Genomic DNA, 16,300 nt, shown 5'->3' on the forward strand with positions numbered 1-16,300 from the left:
GGTCACGTGGCCATTAACGTCAGCGTAGCTGTAGTTTTGAGTTTCTATACGGTCTAATAACTTCTACGTCGACATAAATTGTAACATTTATAATTCACAGTCTATATATTTGTTAGCCGTGACATAGACTTATTTTATGTAACTTTTTATTTGTGGCTAAGGTAAAGGTCATACGGTTCTAAAATCGGTTTTAGAAGTTAGATAAAAATCGGTGTTGCGCGTGTTTTTTTGGCAGTTGCACTTGATATGCTATAATTGCACGGTTGGCATTAACCTAAAACATCATCATTAAATATCAACAAGAAAAATTTCAAATAGATATAAATTCAATAAACGCCAAGCTTACAATTTTAGTTGTTGATTCGTCTGCGTTTACCACGTTAGAACGATGAGTGGCTATGCATATTTTAAAGAATCGGTAAAGCAGTACTATTGAACTTTAATGGATTTGAAGTATATTGATCGGTCTCCGCTCATTGATTCAACTGAGCCAGAATCTTCTGACGGTAAGACGAATAATTTGCTGCTTTGGATAAGTGATAACAACACTGTTGTTTATTGTTTTAAGCGGCCTAGTTTTTGTGCAATTGGTCGTGCTTTAGCAAACCGTATTTTACTGAAGCAGTAGGCCTAAAGGTGTAGGCAGAGGAGTCTAATGCATACGAGTCATGAATTTTTGAGCAACATATATGTCAGATCAATTTTCTGTAAAAGATGAAATATTATAGTTTCTCAAAGACAAGAGTTTAGCTCTCATAGTTTAGCTTTTTGGTCTATTGCAGAAATTTATGTAATATTGTCACTAGTATAGCGCGAAACTACTTGATTTGCTGCAAAGTATTTCTCGTGTGCTCGTTTTAAACCATTTGCCCATCATATTATAAAAGCAACTAACAGTCATCCAGTGAGCTACTTGTTTGGCTAATTCTATTAAGATGTACCCATGGTTAATTTAACATGCTGAAGAATACTCGTACAACAAAAAGAGGTCACTGATTAGAGCCAGCAGCAAGTATTGTAGCTGGTAGATGTTGGAAAAGGAGGAAGAACAACATTTGGTCTATAGAATTCATGCTGAACTAATTGCCGTAAAATTGTATGTGATTTTTCGTTTTGATTCTTTTGTTTCACAACTTTGTTAATCAAATAAATAATCATAGTACCACACTAGAATAATATTTCTTTAAAGTTTTTAGAGTATTGCACAACTAAACCTCTTACTTTTATTTGATAATATAAGTACTTCTATGAATACTTCTATTAGTACTTCTATGTATACTTCTATGAGTACTTCTATGTCAACATGTCAGCAATTTTCAAACATTCCCTGTAAAAGTATGTGAATATTTCACGCTTTTTATTGTAAATTTTCATTTCACTTCTGCGTTACTTTTCACTTTATCATTTACACAGCCAGGTGATTCTGATTAGCTGTGACTAAAAATGGCTGTGACATCAGTTTGTGAAAGCAAAATTGTTCCATAGGCTAATCGAAAGTTCTGTACAATGGCAAAATGAAGCGGGTTCTCAGATAGTATGCGCCCACTTATATGAGGAGAGGTCTAGCACTCTGTATGGAACCCTAATGAACACTAATGCAGTAAAGCATAATCTTAATGGCTTTACTGGTCTTAGCTCATCAACGTCACAAAAACCTTTCAAGGCTGTCTAATGTACATCATATAAACAGTCAGAGACATAGACACTTTCAACAAGAGCATCCTATATGATTGTCAAATTCTTAAGCATTTTAAATATAATAAATTGGTATATATCAGTCTTATAGTGTGCTTTGTAAACATGACTCTAGAATATCAGATTTTGTATATTCTGAAATCTGAAATTTCAATCTTCATTTTTGTGCAATGACGTCACCAAGTTCAAGAAGAAAGGTTGCGTTATTCAAGCACACTGTGTATGCTACAAAATTTAGATGTGTGAGCTACGAAGGAACTTAAATGAGTAGCCACATACCAACCCAACGAATCTTGTTATGTCAGAAACATTGGTTTAAAAAACGGTCATTGTAACAGAAGCTCAAAAACTTGGCTACCAAATGGCTATGGTTGCGCACTAGTTGGATTGATCAATTGCACTTAAAGCTCGCATTTGATTGGATGATATAGTATCACTGATTGTACTAGTTATTTTCTCACAAATAATTGCATGTTCAGGACACAACAAATTTAATCACCTAACCATCAGACAGCAAATAGTTCGAACGGGTTCCTTGTTTGGAGTTCTGATTGGTGTGGTTGCTCTTAGCAAACTGATTGCTTCGGGTGAGATAAGCTCCCTTTGGAAGCTTTTTAGCAGTTTTCGTTTGGCCATGAATATAGAGAGTCGACATCAAGCAGCTGATATGCAGTCTTGATTGTTTTTTGTATTCACTCTGATTATTACATTAGCATGATAAGTTTTCGTATGCACCAATGAAAACTTGTATCAACTTCATCCGTCCCATATTGGACCCTGCATAGTGAAAGAAGCCTGCATAATGCAAATATGGATGATTCCATTTGCGCGTGTTCCTTGGAAAGCTTGTCTCAACTTAGGATGTACGTTTTATCTTCACCTTTAGTAAGTTCCTTCTCTAATCAATTTGATGATTTGCAGAGTTATAATGAGAATCTAATCACCACAGCGATTTCTTCACTATCCATTGAAGTATTGACTATTCGCAAGAACAAAGATTTTGACAGGAAAATCTCTGAAGACTTTAATTTGAGAGAAATCATATATAGAGCCATGGCTGTTTCAGCTCATATTTTAGATATGTTTTAGTTTCTGTCCGGTTCCACTCTAAAGTCTCTGAAGCAATGTGTACTAACAATTATACTAAATGGTCATAAAGTGAGGTTTTGTTATACTACTGTCTGGTAGCACCCTGGCAGTATGGTCTGCCATGAGAGATCATCAGATGTAATAACTTACAATTATTCTGGAATTATTGTTGATCGGTGCAGTTGTTGAAGAGTCGGTTGACCATGCTAAAAGTCATGAGTTCGAATCCCATGCCATGCAATCTTTTTATAGCCCTCTGTTGCAGCTTCAGACTGCTAGACAAGGCTCTTATTATAGTAAGGTTTGGAAGTTATTTTAGACTGAGTTCTGATGGTTTGTCTAAAGTTTATATATTGGTTAACGTCTTATCACAGATCATCAGGGACAAAGTCAATATTAACGCACATTTAATCTTTATGCTCATTTTCATATAGTTGCTGATGACCATGCCATTGAGTCTGGGAACATAGCTGCTAGCAGCCCGCATCGTCTCCGCTCCCGCATTGAGGGTAATGGGCTACAGGAAGCTCAACCGAATCGCTTCCTGCGAGGCGAACAATGGATGATGAATTATCAGGAGGCTGCCATTTACCTTGAGGAAGGAGTCAACAATGAAAAATTCGACACACATCCGAAGAGTCATAAAGCTCTACCCGCCTACCTCATTGGTAAAAAAATATTTTTGGAAACTCCAAAAGTTATTCCGCTCACCTATTTAGCCTTTTGTTGTTTTATCTCATCATAACATACTTCACACTTGTGGGTGGACAATTATTAATCACTTTTATAATTCTTCAATGTTCACCCATAAAATTTACTTACCATTAGATACACTGTGGTTTTTCTAGTGTACCGAGATTCTTGCCAGTTGTACTTAGCTCCCAACTGTTGCATTCCGACTTCTCATTACTTAAGTTTCATCATGCTATTCGTCTAGTTTTGTAACTCGCTGTTACATGCACTTCTATTTTTATGACAGTTGATTTGTGTCGGCAGGTCATCCAACAGATTAGATCTGTCATTATCATGAACATTGCTTTTATCAAGAATTCTCTTCCTGAGTTGTTCCTAGTTCTGTAGATGTAGTGGACTGTAATTATCCTCTATGAATGTTTGTGTTAGTTTTTTTACTAAATGTGTTGGAACATTTTAAACTATTCCAGGAGACATGCTAATGATCCGAAATCATTCCTTTAGTCTGAATGAATACAAGAGTCAGTCTAAAGTTTTTTAGCATTTTTGATATATTTTAAAATACAACTTTGTATTAATAGACTACTTGTAGATAAGTAGTATCCCATAATATTGTCTGCTAGTTTATTAATAATTACTATGTATATATGGAATATCAAATCAATGTCTGCCTTTCTGTGTTTGTAGCTCATCATCCGTTTTTTCATGTCATGGATCTCTTTGCATCTCTCCTCCTCCTTTCTCTTGCCATTATTGAACGACCTGCTGTACAGTCTATACATGTTCCGATCATAGTAAGTTAATACCTACAGTACTTCTGTCCTGGTAATAGGTTTGTACATTTTAACAGCTGTTAAAAATAGTGAAGAACACAATTTATTTGATTGGAGTAAAGGTACAGTATCAGTATGAACACATCGTGTTATCCAGATGACACAGTTTCCGTTTTGTCCAGATTTTTAAGTAAAATTTTTTTTATCCGAAAGACATCAAAAATGGTGCTGTCAGTGCTATCAAACATATCTGGTGCACGCTTACGTTTCTCTCAGAAAGAAAGCGTGTCTATTACAATTCCATCAAAAGAATGGCTTGTTGTCAACCAAAATATTCAGACAAATGTATTTCTACATTAATGTTACGTGTGAATAATGAACTATTTGGGTTAAGATGCCTACAAAGAAAAATATTTAAATTAATATTATTTGAAATATAACCAATGGTGCCATAACTTGTTTATGGATATAACAGTTTGTATATTTTCTAGTTAATAGAAGTATTGGAACACAGTGATAGTGAGGCTGTTGTTATCGTTATTCTGATTGGTTGCCAAAGGCCCAAATCTTTCAGTTAACTGGATGCATTGCTTGAAGTTGAGTGTAGCCAGTGAATGTGTTGATTTTATCTTGTAACTGTTGATGGCCAGGAATTTAGTTTATCAATTTAGATATTAAATGAGGCGTAAGTCATTGAGACTACATTTCAATCGAAATGTTTATAGCGATCAGTACAAATCTGACATTCCATTTAGGTTAGAGGTCATGTTGATATTGTGTTTTTACATCTTTCATCTATTTATGCTGGTCCTTTCCTCTTGTTTTTGTCTGTTTAGTTCTAATTGTTGTTTGTATCATGCGTACACTAGCAGAGCTAGTGTATTATTTCAGTGCAACAATGTCACATCTTCTTTTCGATGTGACATTGTTGCACATCGAAAGAAAAGAAGATGTGCAACAAAGAGAGAATATCGTTGCACATCTACGGCGCGATTGTAACACTTATGAAAATTGGTGTTTGCTAATGGCTGAAATTTATAGAAGTAGAAGTGCTTAGAGCTGAAAATCAACTATCTATACAATGTTATTGCTGGCTGTTAACAATCGCGCTCCTACTGATCAAGAGACTGCATTCGCCCTCTGCAGGCGTTCTGCAGTCACATCAGGATTAGATTAACTGTGATCTTAGAGGGGAGGCGATTGTGAAACACGCCTTTTCCAAATTAGGAAAATTTTCATGCCTTGTAATCAATGTCTACCAGTTTCTCTAGTAAACATTTGTACATTGATGGCCAATGTCACTCGGAGTCGATGGAACTGATCACACGACTTTATAGAATGTATTAGGTAACAGACGAGATAGAGTTGGTAATGACAGCTCCTGCTTTTCATGCACTAGTGTTACATGCTACGAAGTTTTGTCATTTTTCATCTCAGAAGCATGTACATGGTTCAAAACTTCGAAACTTTAAATTTTCGAAGCTCAGATTCAAACCTCCGTCTCAATGGAGGGTATTTTTTAAAACATCGTAGCAACAACGAAGTACTGCGTATCATGTTGTTATGTTTCTGCACAGAAGCAATTAAATAGAGTATTAAATTAGAGGAATGGTTTATTGCACACTCCAGAGACAACTGATTTGATAACAGAAAACCCAAGTATTTATATGTTTGGTCATAGAAAAGCTTTGTAAAAAGCTACAAGCATTATTAATAGCTATAATGAGACAGTACTATATAATATTAGCTTGTATAAAGCTTTAGCTAAAAAGCATAATGTTTGTTGGCAAAGTACCAGTAATACTTGGCACTTGCATGACACCTCCTCACTAAGCTAAAGGTTCTTTCTGGTTCTCTTAGACCTTCGGGGTTTGTCTCTGCTATACTCATCTCCATCAGGTAGACGAGGGTTGCGTGGTCTTCTTCTAGACGGAGGTTGCTCTGTTACAGTTGTAGGGGCTGGTAGTTGTAGTTTTGTCTCCTCTGTTATATCAGGTTTATCTCCAGGGTCTTGATCTTCTTCTGTTGAGTATCTGGGTCTGAGTTGTTCAACATGTCTTCTCCAAGTAGGTCCCTTTGGTACCACTTTGACATTGAGACTACGAGTTCCATATATCTTAGTAACAATGGCTGGAACCCATCTAGGTTGTCTGTTGCGTCTAGGTCCATGATACAAGGCATAGCATGGTGCTCCAAGATTGTAGCTGTGTATCTTGCTAACTGTCTTTTCTGCCGATCGGTTGACTTCTCTGGATTGATGAAACTGTGCTATGTGTGCGGGTGATGGCAATAGGGTGTCAATCTTGCATCTCATCTGTCTTCCATTCAGCAGCTGACTGGGAGAGTATCCTGTAGGAAGTGGTGTCCTTCTATAGTGCATCAGGAACTGTTGTAGTGCAGATTTAGGTGAGAGTGACGATTTCTTCATGGCTTGTTTGAAGGATTGTACTAGTCTTTCAGCTGCGCCATTTGTAGCTGGATGGTAGGGTGCTCCAGTGAGGTGAACAATGCTTCTCTCTTGACACCACTGCTGAAACTCTCCTGAGGTGAAGCTGGTAGCATTGTCAGTGACTATGGTGTGAGGGTATCCAAAGTGTGCGAATATCTCCTCTAAGATGTCTGTGGTAGCTCTGGTAGAAGTAGATGACGTCCTGTGTATGCATGGATACTTTGAGTAGGCATCTATCATCACTAGCCATTGGCTGCCCATGAAGTTCACTGCATGATCTAAGTGAAGACGACTCCATGGCTTCTCAGGTAGCATCCAGGGATGTATAGGATACTTCTGTGGAAGCTTCTGGTGTTCAGCACAGGCAGTGCACTGTCGGCTTGTCTCCTCTATATCAGAGTCAATGCGAGGCCAATAGACAGCCGTTCGAGCTAGCTTCTTCATTCTTTCCCTTCCAAAGTGTCCAAGGTGAAGGATCTTTAATACTTCCTGTTGTAACTTGACAGGAATGACTACTCTGTTGCCATATAGAAGACAACCTTTAGTGATAGAAAGTGAATCTGAGATCTTGTGGAAGAGTGACAGCTGAGTCTCCTTCATCTCTTTGTTACCAGGCCATCCTGCTGTGTAGCGCATTACTGTGGCTAGTGTTGGGTCTTTCTTTGTCTCCTTTGCTAGAACATTGTAGTCTGTAGAGTTGAGCTGTTGTCCAATAGTGTGAATAGTGCATACTGTATCAACATCATCCTCATCTTCTCTTGCATCAAACTCTTTATCAGGTCCAACTGGCAGTCTTGAGAGGACATCTGCATTTTGATGATGCTGGGTAGATCTGTATTCTATGGTGTAGTCATACTGATTTAGTACCAGTGCCCATCTTGCTAGTCTGTTGGCTGCTAGAGCTGGAACTCCTTTGGTAGGTCCTAGAAGTGTGAGAAGAGGTCTGTGGTCAGTTACCAAGATAAACCGTCGACCATACAGGTACTGGTGATACTTCTTTAGAGCAAATATGATTGAGAGAGCTTCTTTTTGTATTTGTCCATATTTCCTCTGTGTGCTGGTCAGTGTTTTTGAAACATTGGCTATTGGTCTCTCACTTCCATCAGGATAACGATGAAATAGTACAGCTCCCAGTCCAGTTTCTGAAGCATCACATGAGATTCCAATGTCAAGATCTGGGTTGAAGTGTGCTAAGACACTATCAGTTGATAGCATATCTTTCAGTTTGTTGAAGCTCTTTTCTTGTTCAGTGCCCCACTTCCAGGTCTCTCCTTTGCGTGTCAGTTTGTGCAATGGTCCTGTGAGCTGTAACAGATTGGGTATGAACTTGCTGTAGAATTGTGTAGCTCCTAAGAAAGATCTTAGCTGAGTTAAGTCTGTTGGGACTGGCATCTGTTGTACTGCATCTGCCTTCTTTCCTTTAGTGATTCCCTTTGAAGTGAGTTTGTGTCCCAGATACTCTACTGTAGGTTGAGCAAAACAGCACTTGTCTTTTCTACATCTGAGCCCTCTTTCTTCTAATCTTTGAAGAAGTCGACGTAAGTTTTGTAGATGGCTCTCTGCATTGGCTCCACTCACTAGTATATCATCTAGGTATACTGCTACTCCTGGGAGGTCTTGTGTCAGTTGCTCCATGATTTCTTGAAAATACCCTGGTGCTGAGCTTATGCCAAAGGGCAACCTCTTCTGTAGTAGTACTCCTCGGTGTGTTGATAGTGCTAGTCGTCGTTGACTTTCTGGTGCCAACAATATTTGATTGTAGGCATCTGCTAAATCAATCTTTGTGTAGCAATAGCCTCCACCTAGTTTTCTGATTAGATCTTCTGGTAGTGGGATAGGTTTCCTATGTGTTTCTAGCTGATTATTGATAGTCTTGGAGTAGTCTCCACATACTCTGATCTTCCCTGCAGCTTGACCTGTTGTAGATTTGCGTACAGGTACAACTGGTGTTCCATACTGGTTGAATTGAGTTGGTTCCCATATGCCTTTAGCTACACCTGCTTCGTATGCTTGGTTGAGCTCTTCTGTCAAGGCAATAGGAACTGGTCTGGGTCGGCAGAAGACTGGCTTTGTTGAAGGTTTGAAGTTTATCTCTAGTTCAAAGTTCTTGAGACATCCTAGCTCGTCTTTGAATATTTCTGGAAATTCTTTGCACATCTCCTTACACTTGATTTGTAACCTCCCATCTGGCTGGTTCTCTGTGATTGTTGATACAAGGTTCTGTTGTAGCTTGTCATCAATAGAGATGCCTAGTTGCTGTATAGCAGTTCTTCCTAGTAGGTTGAGATCTTGTACAGCACTAATCACAAATGGTAGTCTGACTTCTTTCTGTGCATCCAATTGGGCAGTTAGCTCACATCTGCCAAGCGTCTCTATGAGATGTCCTGAGGCTGATTTGTAGTTAACTGTAGTAGGTTTTAGGTTTGGCTTTCCTAGCTTCTCCCATATTGATTTACAGATGAAGTTGTCACATGCTCCAGTGTCCAGTTCAAGTGTGAAGTTGTCTCCCTCCAGTTTGATGTTTTCAGCAAGTTTCACCATCTTGGTTGATGTGCATTCTATCATCTTTACTGGTTTTTCTGCTGCAGATGATTTCTTTTTCTTGCATGCTCTTTCTATGTGACCTTGTTTAGAACAAAAGTTGCAGGTGGCTGCTTTGAATCTGCAGTCATCCGCTGTATGGTTAGTTCGGTCACATCTGTAGCATAGCTTTCCTTCCTTCTGCTTGTCAGGTGTAGAGTTGTTTTTCTGGATTGGTTTGTATCTTGATTTCTGTTGAGCAACCTTGTTGACTTTAGACGAGTTTCCATAAACTGTCTCTTTGGCAACTTTAGCTGCTTCTTCTGTTTCCTGTGCTACCTGTATAGCTTTGTTGAAGTTGAGTTCATTGTCCTTGACCTTGAAGAGAGATTTGAGAACTGCTTCATTGTTTACAGAGCAGATAAATCTTGTTCTGAGAGCCTCATCTAATGGATCTGTAATGTCTATGAAGGCACATGTAGTTGCATCTTGACGAATTCTGGCAGCTAACTCTTGAATAGTTTCTCCAGGTTTCCTCTGCATGTCACTCCAATACTTGTAACGCTCTCTAACAATGAAGCGCTTAGGGTCATACTGGTCTTTGAGAAATTCCAGTATTTCATCCATGTCGAGGTCGTTGATCTGCTTGGGTGTTGAAAGCTGAGCTGCCATATTACTAAGCTGCTTGTAGAGTGTAGGCTGTTGGTTGGTGAGAAAAGTGCCAGCAATCTTGTCTTGATGAATAGAATTTGCTGCAATGAATGTGTTGAATCTGTCTATGTAATCTGTTAGTAGCTCTGCTGTTGGGTCAAAACCTGGGAAGGCTGGAACAGCGGTTGCAGCTGTTTCTTGTTTCCGTTGTAGGTTTTGTAGTAGTAGCTCCATCAGTTTCTTATTCTCCTCCATTCTTTCATCTTGCTGACGTCTGTATTCCTCTTGTTGCTGCTTGAACTCCTCATGCTGCTGTTGTCTATGCTCTTCTTGCTGCTTTCTCTGCTCCTCTTGCTGCTGTCTCTGGTCCTCCTGCTGCTTCTGCATTAGCTTGATCAGGTCTGCTACTTCTGCCATTGCAGTGGTGAACTCTTTGTAACTGTTCAAAAGAGAAATCCTTGTCGCCAATTAGCTTCTGTTATGTTTCTGCACAGAAGCAATTAAATAGAGTATTAAATTAGAGGAATGGTTTATTGCACACTCCAGAGACAACTGATTTGATAACAGAAAACCCAAGTATTTATATGTTTGGTCATAGAAAAGCTTTGTAAAAAGCTACAAGCATTATTAATAGCTATAATGAGACAGTACTATATAATATTAGCTTGTATAAAGCTTTAGCTAAAAAGCATAATGTTTGTTGGCAAAGTACCAGTAATACTTGGCACTTGCATGACACATGTAAACGCCGATTGTTTGTTTTATACATCGATATGTAAATGTCAATTGTATTAGGTTGTTCCTCGCTAGCTGTGCATAGCACGAGATTTAAGGGAAAGGAAATTGGCATATAGGGACAATCACTCTTTGTTTTACAAATAACCATGAGAATGTTTTGCTACCTTCAATGGAAAACATTGACGTCTCTTACTACTATAAGTAGAAGTAAGTGGTTCCTCACCTTGTTGTCCGTGCGTCACTCTGTAAGTGTTGGATGTGTACTCAACGGACCCTTCACAGTTGAAAATTTGTATATTCTGTACGTACATTACATAGATTAAAATGTGCTACCTTTATCGAACCTCTGAAAAGACCTCACTGAACCCCCGAACACGGATTAAGAACCCCTGGTCTATCTTAAGTGACGCATCATGGTTTACTCAAAGGTTTCACAACGAGTTGGACCTTCACACTTTTGATGTATTTTGCGATGCTATTATCCCTGCTTTGCTAAAGATTAACGCTAAAATACTTTGTCACTTTACTGAGCACCATACCTATACGTTAGCCTAAGTATCATACCTGCTCATTAGCCTTTGTATCATGCCTCTGCATTAGCCTTAGTATCATGTCTGTACATTAGTCTTGGTATCATCCCTATACATTAGCCTTGATGTCGTATATGTATATTAGCCTTAGCGTCATTTCTATACATTAACCTTAACACCATACTTACATAAGCCTTAGTATCATGTCTGTATATTAGCCTTAGGACCATACTTATAGAGTAGCTTTAATATTATATATGTATATTAGCCTTATTATCATATATGTTTATTAGCCTTGGTATCATATATGTATATTAGCCTTGGTATCATCCCTATATATTAGCTTTAGTATCATTCCTATACATTAGCCTTAGTATCATCCCAATACATTAGCCTTGGTACCATCACTATATATTAGCCTTGGTATCATCTCTATACATTAGCCTTGGTATTATCCCTATACATTAGCCTTAGTACTATCCCTATGCATTAGCCTTAGTACCATCCCTATACATTAGCCTTTGTATCATCCCTATACATTAGCCTTAGTATCATCCCTATATATTAGCCTTAGTATCATATATGCATGATGGAGGTTTTAGTTTATAGTTCAGAGAGTGTCTGCCCTTAATTGGCTTTTTCGAGGCCCTCATTTTTATGTTTGTCACAGACTTCGCTTTTTATATTTCATTAAATTATAATTTTATGGTAGTAAAATCATTAAATGATCTTAAATAATTTAGAGATTATTTGTTTATGTATTATATTTTCCCAAGAACTGCCTGTATGTTATTGTTATATTCTACGTCTCCTTGCTTTTATGATTTCTCCTATGTTGCATCCTGCGATACATAGACACAAGCAAAACTACAAAAGTTATCCTTCAAATGTGATGTTTGCTATGAATTTCATCCTTTAAAAATGGGCCCTACAAAGATCTAAATCCTGATTCCTTCGGTTAACTGGATGCATTGCTTGAAGCTGAGTGTAACCAGTGAATGTATTGATTTCATCATGTAACTGTTTATGGCCAGGAATTCAGTTTATCAATTTAGATATTAAATGAGGCGTAAGTCGTTGAGACTTCATTTCAGTTGAAATGTTTATAGCGATCAGTACAAAACTAGCATTCCATCTAGGTTAAAGGTCATGTTGATATTGTGTCTTTACATCTTTCATCTATTTATGCTGGTTCTTTTCTTTGAATGTTGTTACTGTTTGGTATGCTGTGAAGGCCTGTGGATATTGTATTGAAGCAGTACGCTAGTAGAGTGAGTGTTTTAACAGTGTCGGCTAGTTGTGTACTAATGACCAAAATTAATCTAGAGGATTAATACTCAGCGATAGCATAGACCCAAACGCTATCTCAACTCATTACTGTAATATCCTATATAATTGGTAAATGATAAATTAAGCACCAGAGCGATTGACCCGATTGACCCGACAATCAACTGCATCCCGTTTGTGTTTAAGGTGATATGGCAATGTAAACTGGCCAATAAGAGACTTTGATAGTTTCACCTGATTACTCAATTCATGTTTATTTTATTAGTATAATAATGAAGCATGAGTTCAAATCTCGTACAGTGCAGTCTTTTTTTCACTATACAATCCTGGCTTCAGACACAACTTTTAGTATAGTAAAGATTTGTAATTAATTAGCTGAAACAAATATGCAAAGAATTCTCTTTCCATAACCGTCAGTTTTGCATTCTACTCTCTTCTATTGACCTGCAGGTACACGCGACTGTGGAGCTCCTTGGAATATTCATTCTCACCCTTGACCTCATTTTTAAAGCTCGCTGGCAGGGCATCAAAACCTTTTTCCAACACAAACGATCTCTTCTCAAGGTAATCGGAATAGTTACGCTTGTATGATTCTCTAGAGATTGATGGAGTGTCCCCTATTCACTCAAATTCATTCTCGCTAAATCAATTCTACTTGCGTGCACTTTTGGCAGCAGTATTCTAGGTCAGCGCACTATGAATAACTGTCTGTGACTAATACCCATTGTATGATGGGGTCTTGTCAGGGGCATGCTATCTCCTAAGCATGTGACATTACGTATTGCTGTGGAGATAAGTTGGTCAACAGGAGCATGACTTATAGGAACCATTGCAGTATTTAAAGGTTTGACCTTACGTAAGTTCTGATAAATAGTTGATCATTGTGATTAGTAGGATCTTTATCATCACCTGACTAGTTCATATCTTTATATCTCTGTTGCATTGGTACATACCACCAGCTACCAAGGTCAATAGGCCGAGCACACTATCTTTCCATTTCATAGCATCTGTGTCTCTGTGTCACACAAACTTTTGCTATTAAATGCAGAAAATATAGGTGGTCTCTGTTATAGGTGTTATGTGATATAAAATTTCAGCAAATATCGATTCTACTCCTGAAGTAGCTTCCAGCATATGGTGCTTGAAGTTTCTCAAAACAGTAGTTTCAAGCTTTTAAAAAATCTTAAACATAAATCATCATGATTCAGTTTAGTTTATATTTCACCTGTACAGGTTTGAGTAAGTTATCATCCAATAGCAGCCATAGCCCAGTGCTCTAGAACGTCAGACCTACAAGCAACAGGTCGGGGCTCAATTCCCATAAAAGGCTACTGGTCGTGGCAAGAATGACATTCAACCTTAAATCACTCTTTCCAACTGGCATGTCTCCAGTTGTTGAGGATCCTTGTCACTGGACTCAAACATGTCCCAGCCAAGATCACAGAGCCATTGTTTGAGCCATAATGCTTCTAATAACACGCGCACAGCCTCTACTTGCAGTAAGCAGAGCAGACGTCATAATCGATATTCGAGAGATTACTCAGACGAGTCATCATCCCCTCTGAACCTACGCATCACCGAACCTACTTACCATTAAATTTGAATGTTTTGTCAACCTGCAGTATTTATTCAGAAGTTATTGTCTGGCTTTGGGCTATAGAATGAATCAGGATGTCTTATAGCAAAACTAGTCAAATGCTAGGCGTTGACCGGGTATTAAGAAACATCTTATAAACTGGCAGGTTATGTAGTTGCCATTGGCTAATTTGAGTAAGCTAGTATCTGTATTGCTAAACTTACTAATAAGAGCTGTGAGAACAAGTTTTAGTGACGTTGCATGTAACGCCAAAACGCTGTGCGTATTTTACCCCAAATATTGATTAATATCGCCCAATGAACTCATCGCATCCCGTGTAGTCTAATGGGTTAGCTTGTTGCCTTGTGAAGGGGGGAGGGGGGAGGTGCCCAGAACAAATCTTCTATGATACGAATCTTCATTGCTAGATATTAATCTCTATAACTGGACAGACGGAGGACAAACTTTGAGATTTATGGATATACAACATTTATCATTCTAACATTTGAACTTCATATCATGAGCAAAAATCTCTTGTGCAGTTCAAATGAATTAAGAGAAAAAATACACAATGAGTACATGGAAGTGTGTGTATAAGAAATGTTGCAACAGAAGCTCGTATTCAAGTTCTGATGGACGGGTAAAAAAGTCTTTGCGCAAAAAACTAAAGCATGTATTGTTTGTAACGTACAGAGCATGTTTCGAAACAGTTTAAAGTTCAACTTTTCCGTCATATTTTAGCTTAGTGTCCTTAGACTGTCATGAACAGGATGGGGATGCTCAAATATCCCTGACATTTCCTCGGCTTAATGTTTGACTGAAGCCATAATCTTGTGTTCTCCCATTAGCATGGTTATTACTATAGATTACTAGCTGTAAGCTGAACTACTTTACATGGGAAAGTTTAACACGGGACTCATTTACCGCAACTGTGTCAGCTGATTTACATGAATCCTCCGAAACTATTGGTGTCCCGAACTGACATGTTTTATGTCAATGACATCTGTATAGTTTCTTATAGGCTGATTGGCATTAAATAACTGGCATGAATATGTCACATCTAGTTTCAAACATGGCAGCTATTACTTTGTTATATAATTCTTCGTGCCCTTGTTTTTAGATGGTAGATTTCAAAATTGATTTCAGGAACTAAAAATTGTGACAACTAGCCCCATGCGTAGCCTTAAAGGTCCTGTTGAGTTATGCTCTGGTGAAACCATCTGTTGAACACCATGTTGTTAAGCAGTCTTTCATGTAGAACCAAATTTTAGGTCATTTGAAGCATCAGTTTTCTTGTGACTTGCTAAAAGGTGCTCACATATTTGGCCATGGCTCTGAAACAGCTATGATTTTGACCAGCCATTTGATGACTTGAAAAATTAATTGAATTTTGTTGTTTAAAGCAGCTGACTAATAAATGAACTACAATTAAACCTCACATTAAAATGCTAATCTAGAAACTCAGAATGTTTCAGTTATCCTATTGAATAGAGACAAATGATTGCCAGGACAAAAGACTACCTGCACTTGCTTCTGTTTTAATCATTTCTAATACTATCAAAGAGTTACTAATACTATCACACCTTCAAATGGTTTGTAGACTTGTAAAAAGTAAAATATTTTTGCCATGTGTGAATGGAGTTTGTCATTCAAGGTCAAATCTCATGCTAGTTCCATTAATGGTTACCATTATCTGTACCGATGAAATGTTCTACATCGGCTGTTAGCAAAGGATCTTTACTCTAGAAATAGACCATGATTGGTTGAAGCATTTAGGGAACTTGGACTAGTATTTTGTAAACAGCAACGCCTAATTATTTTTATATGTCATTATATGTCTGGCTGGGACCATAGTGGTTTCTTGGGTCGTAGCCAGATGTATGTATTTGGCTATGGCTTGAAATAGCTAAATGTACGTACATACGCGTAGCTGAAATATGTATGTACATTTAGCCAATTACAAGTAAACTGATGTTTTAAATGACCTGAAATTTTGTGATTCAACATAAAATACTCTGCGTAACACCGTGGTGTTTACATATTGTTTCAACAGGATGTTTAAAGCTCTTGACTTACTAACCCGTGCTTTGATGTGTCAAGTGCTACACTTGACAGATAGCCTTAACAGATAGCCTACAGATACTTCTGACAGATAGCCTATTAGTAAGAAATGGTTTACAGTTAGAGTTTGATGGTTCCTGGGCTACTCATGAAGTCGGTGGATCTAGTAAAGCAAGTCTTTACTACCCTAGGACACTTATATTTCGCTAGTATTTAGTTTCGTGAGTAGCATACAGAG

At 38.0% G+C, this 16,300-nt stretch overlaps 1 protein-coding gene across 1 annotated transcript in view; it reads left to right on the forward strand.

The window, feature by feature from the left end:
* The first annotated feature begins 416 nt into the window (after positions 1 to 416).
* LOC137392840 (two pore channel protein 1-like) overlaps positions 417 to 16,300 on the forward strand; it is a 39,024-nt gene continuing 23,140 nt past the window's right edge. The window contains exons 1-4 of the mRNA XM_068079176.1: positions 417 to 506; positions 3,219 to 3,452; positions 4,165 to 4,271; positions 12,876 to 12,989. Of these exons, the coding sequence (XP_067935277.1) occupies positions 443 to 506; positions 3,219 to 3,452; positions 4,165 to 4,271; positions 12,876 to 12,989 (519 nt within the window). The 5' untranslated portion in view covers positions 417 to 442. The remainder of the gene's footprint in view (positions 507 to 3,218; positions 3,453 to 4,164; positions 4,272 to 12,875; positions 12,990 to 16,300) is intronic.

Source organism: Watersipora subatra, chromosome 4, assembly GCF_963576615.1.
Source record: "Watersipora subatra chromosome 4, tzWatSuba1.1, whole genome shotgun sequence".
In the NCBI taxonomy this organism is placed as follows: Eukaryota; Metazoa; Bryozoa; class Gymnolaemata; order Cheilostomatida; family Watersiporidae; genus Watersipora; species Watersipora subatra.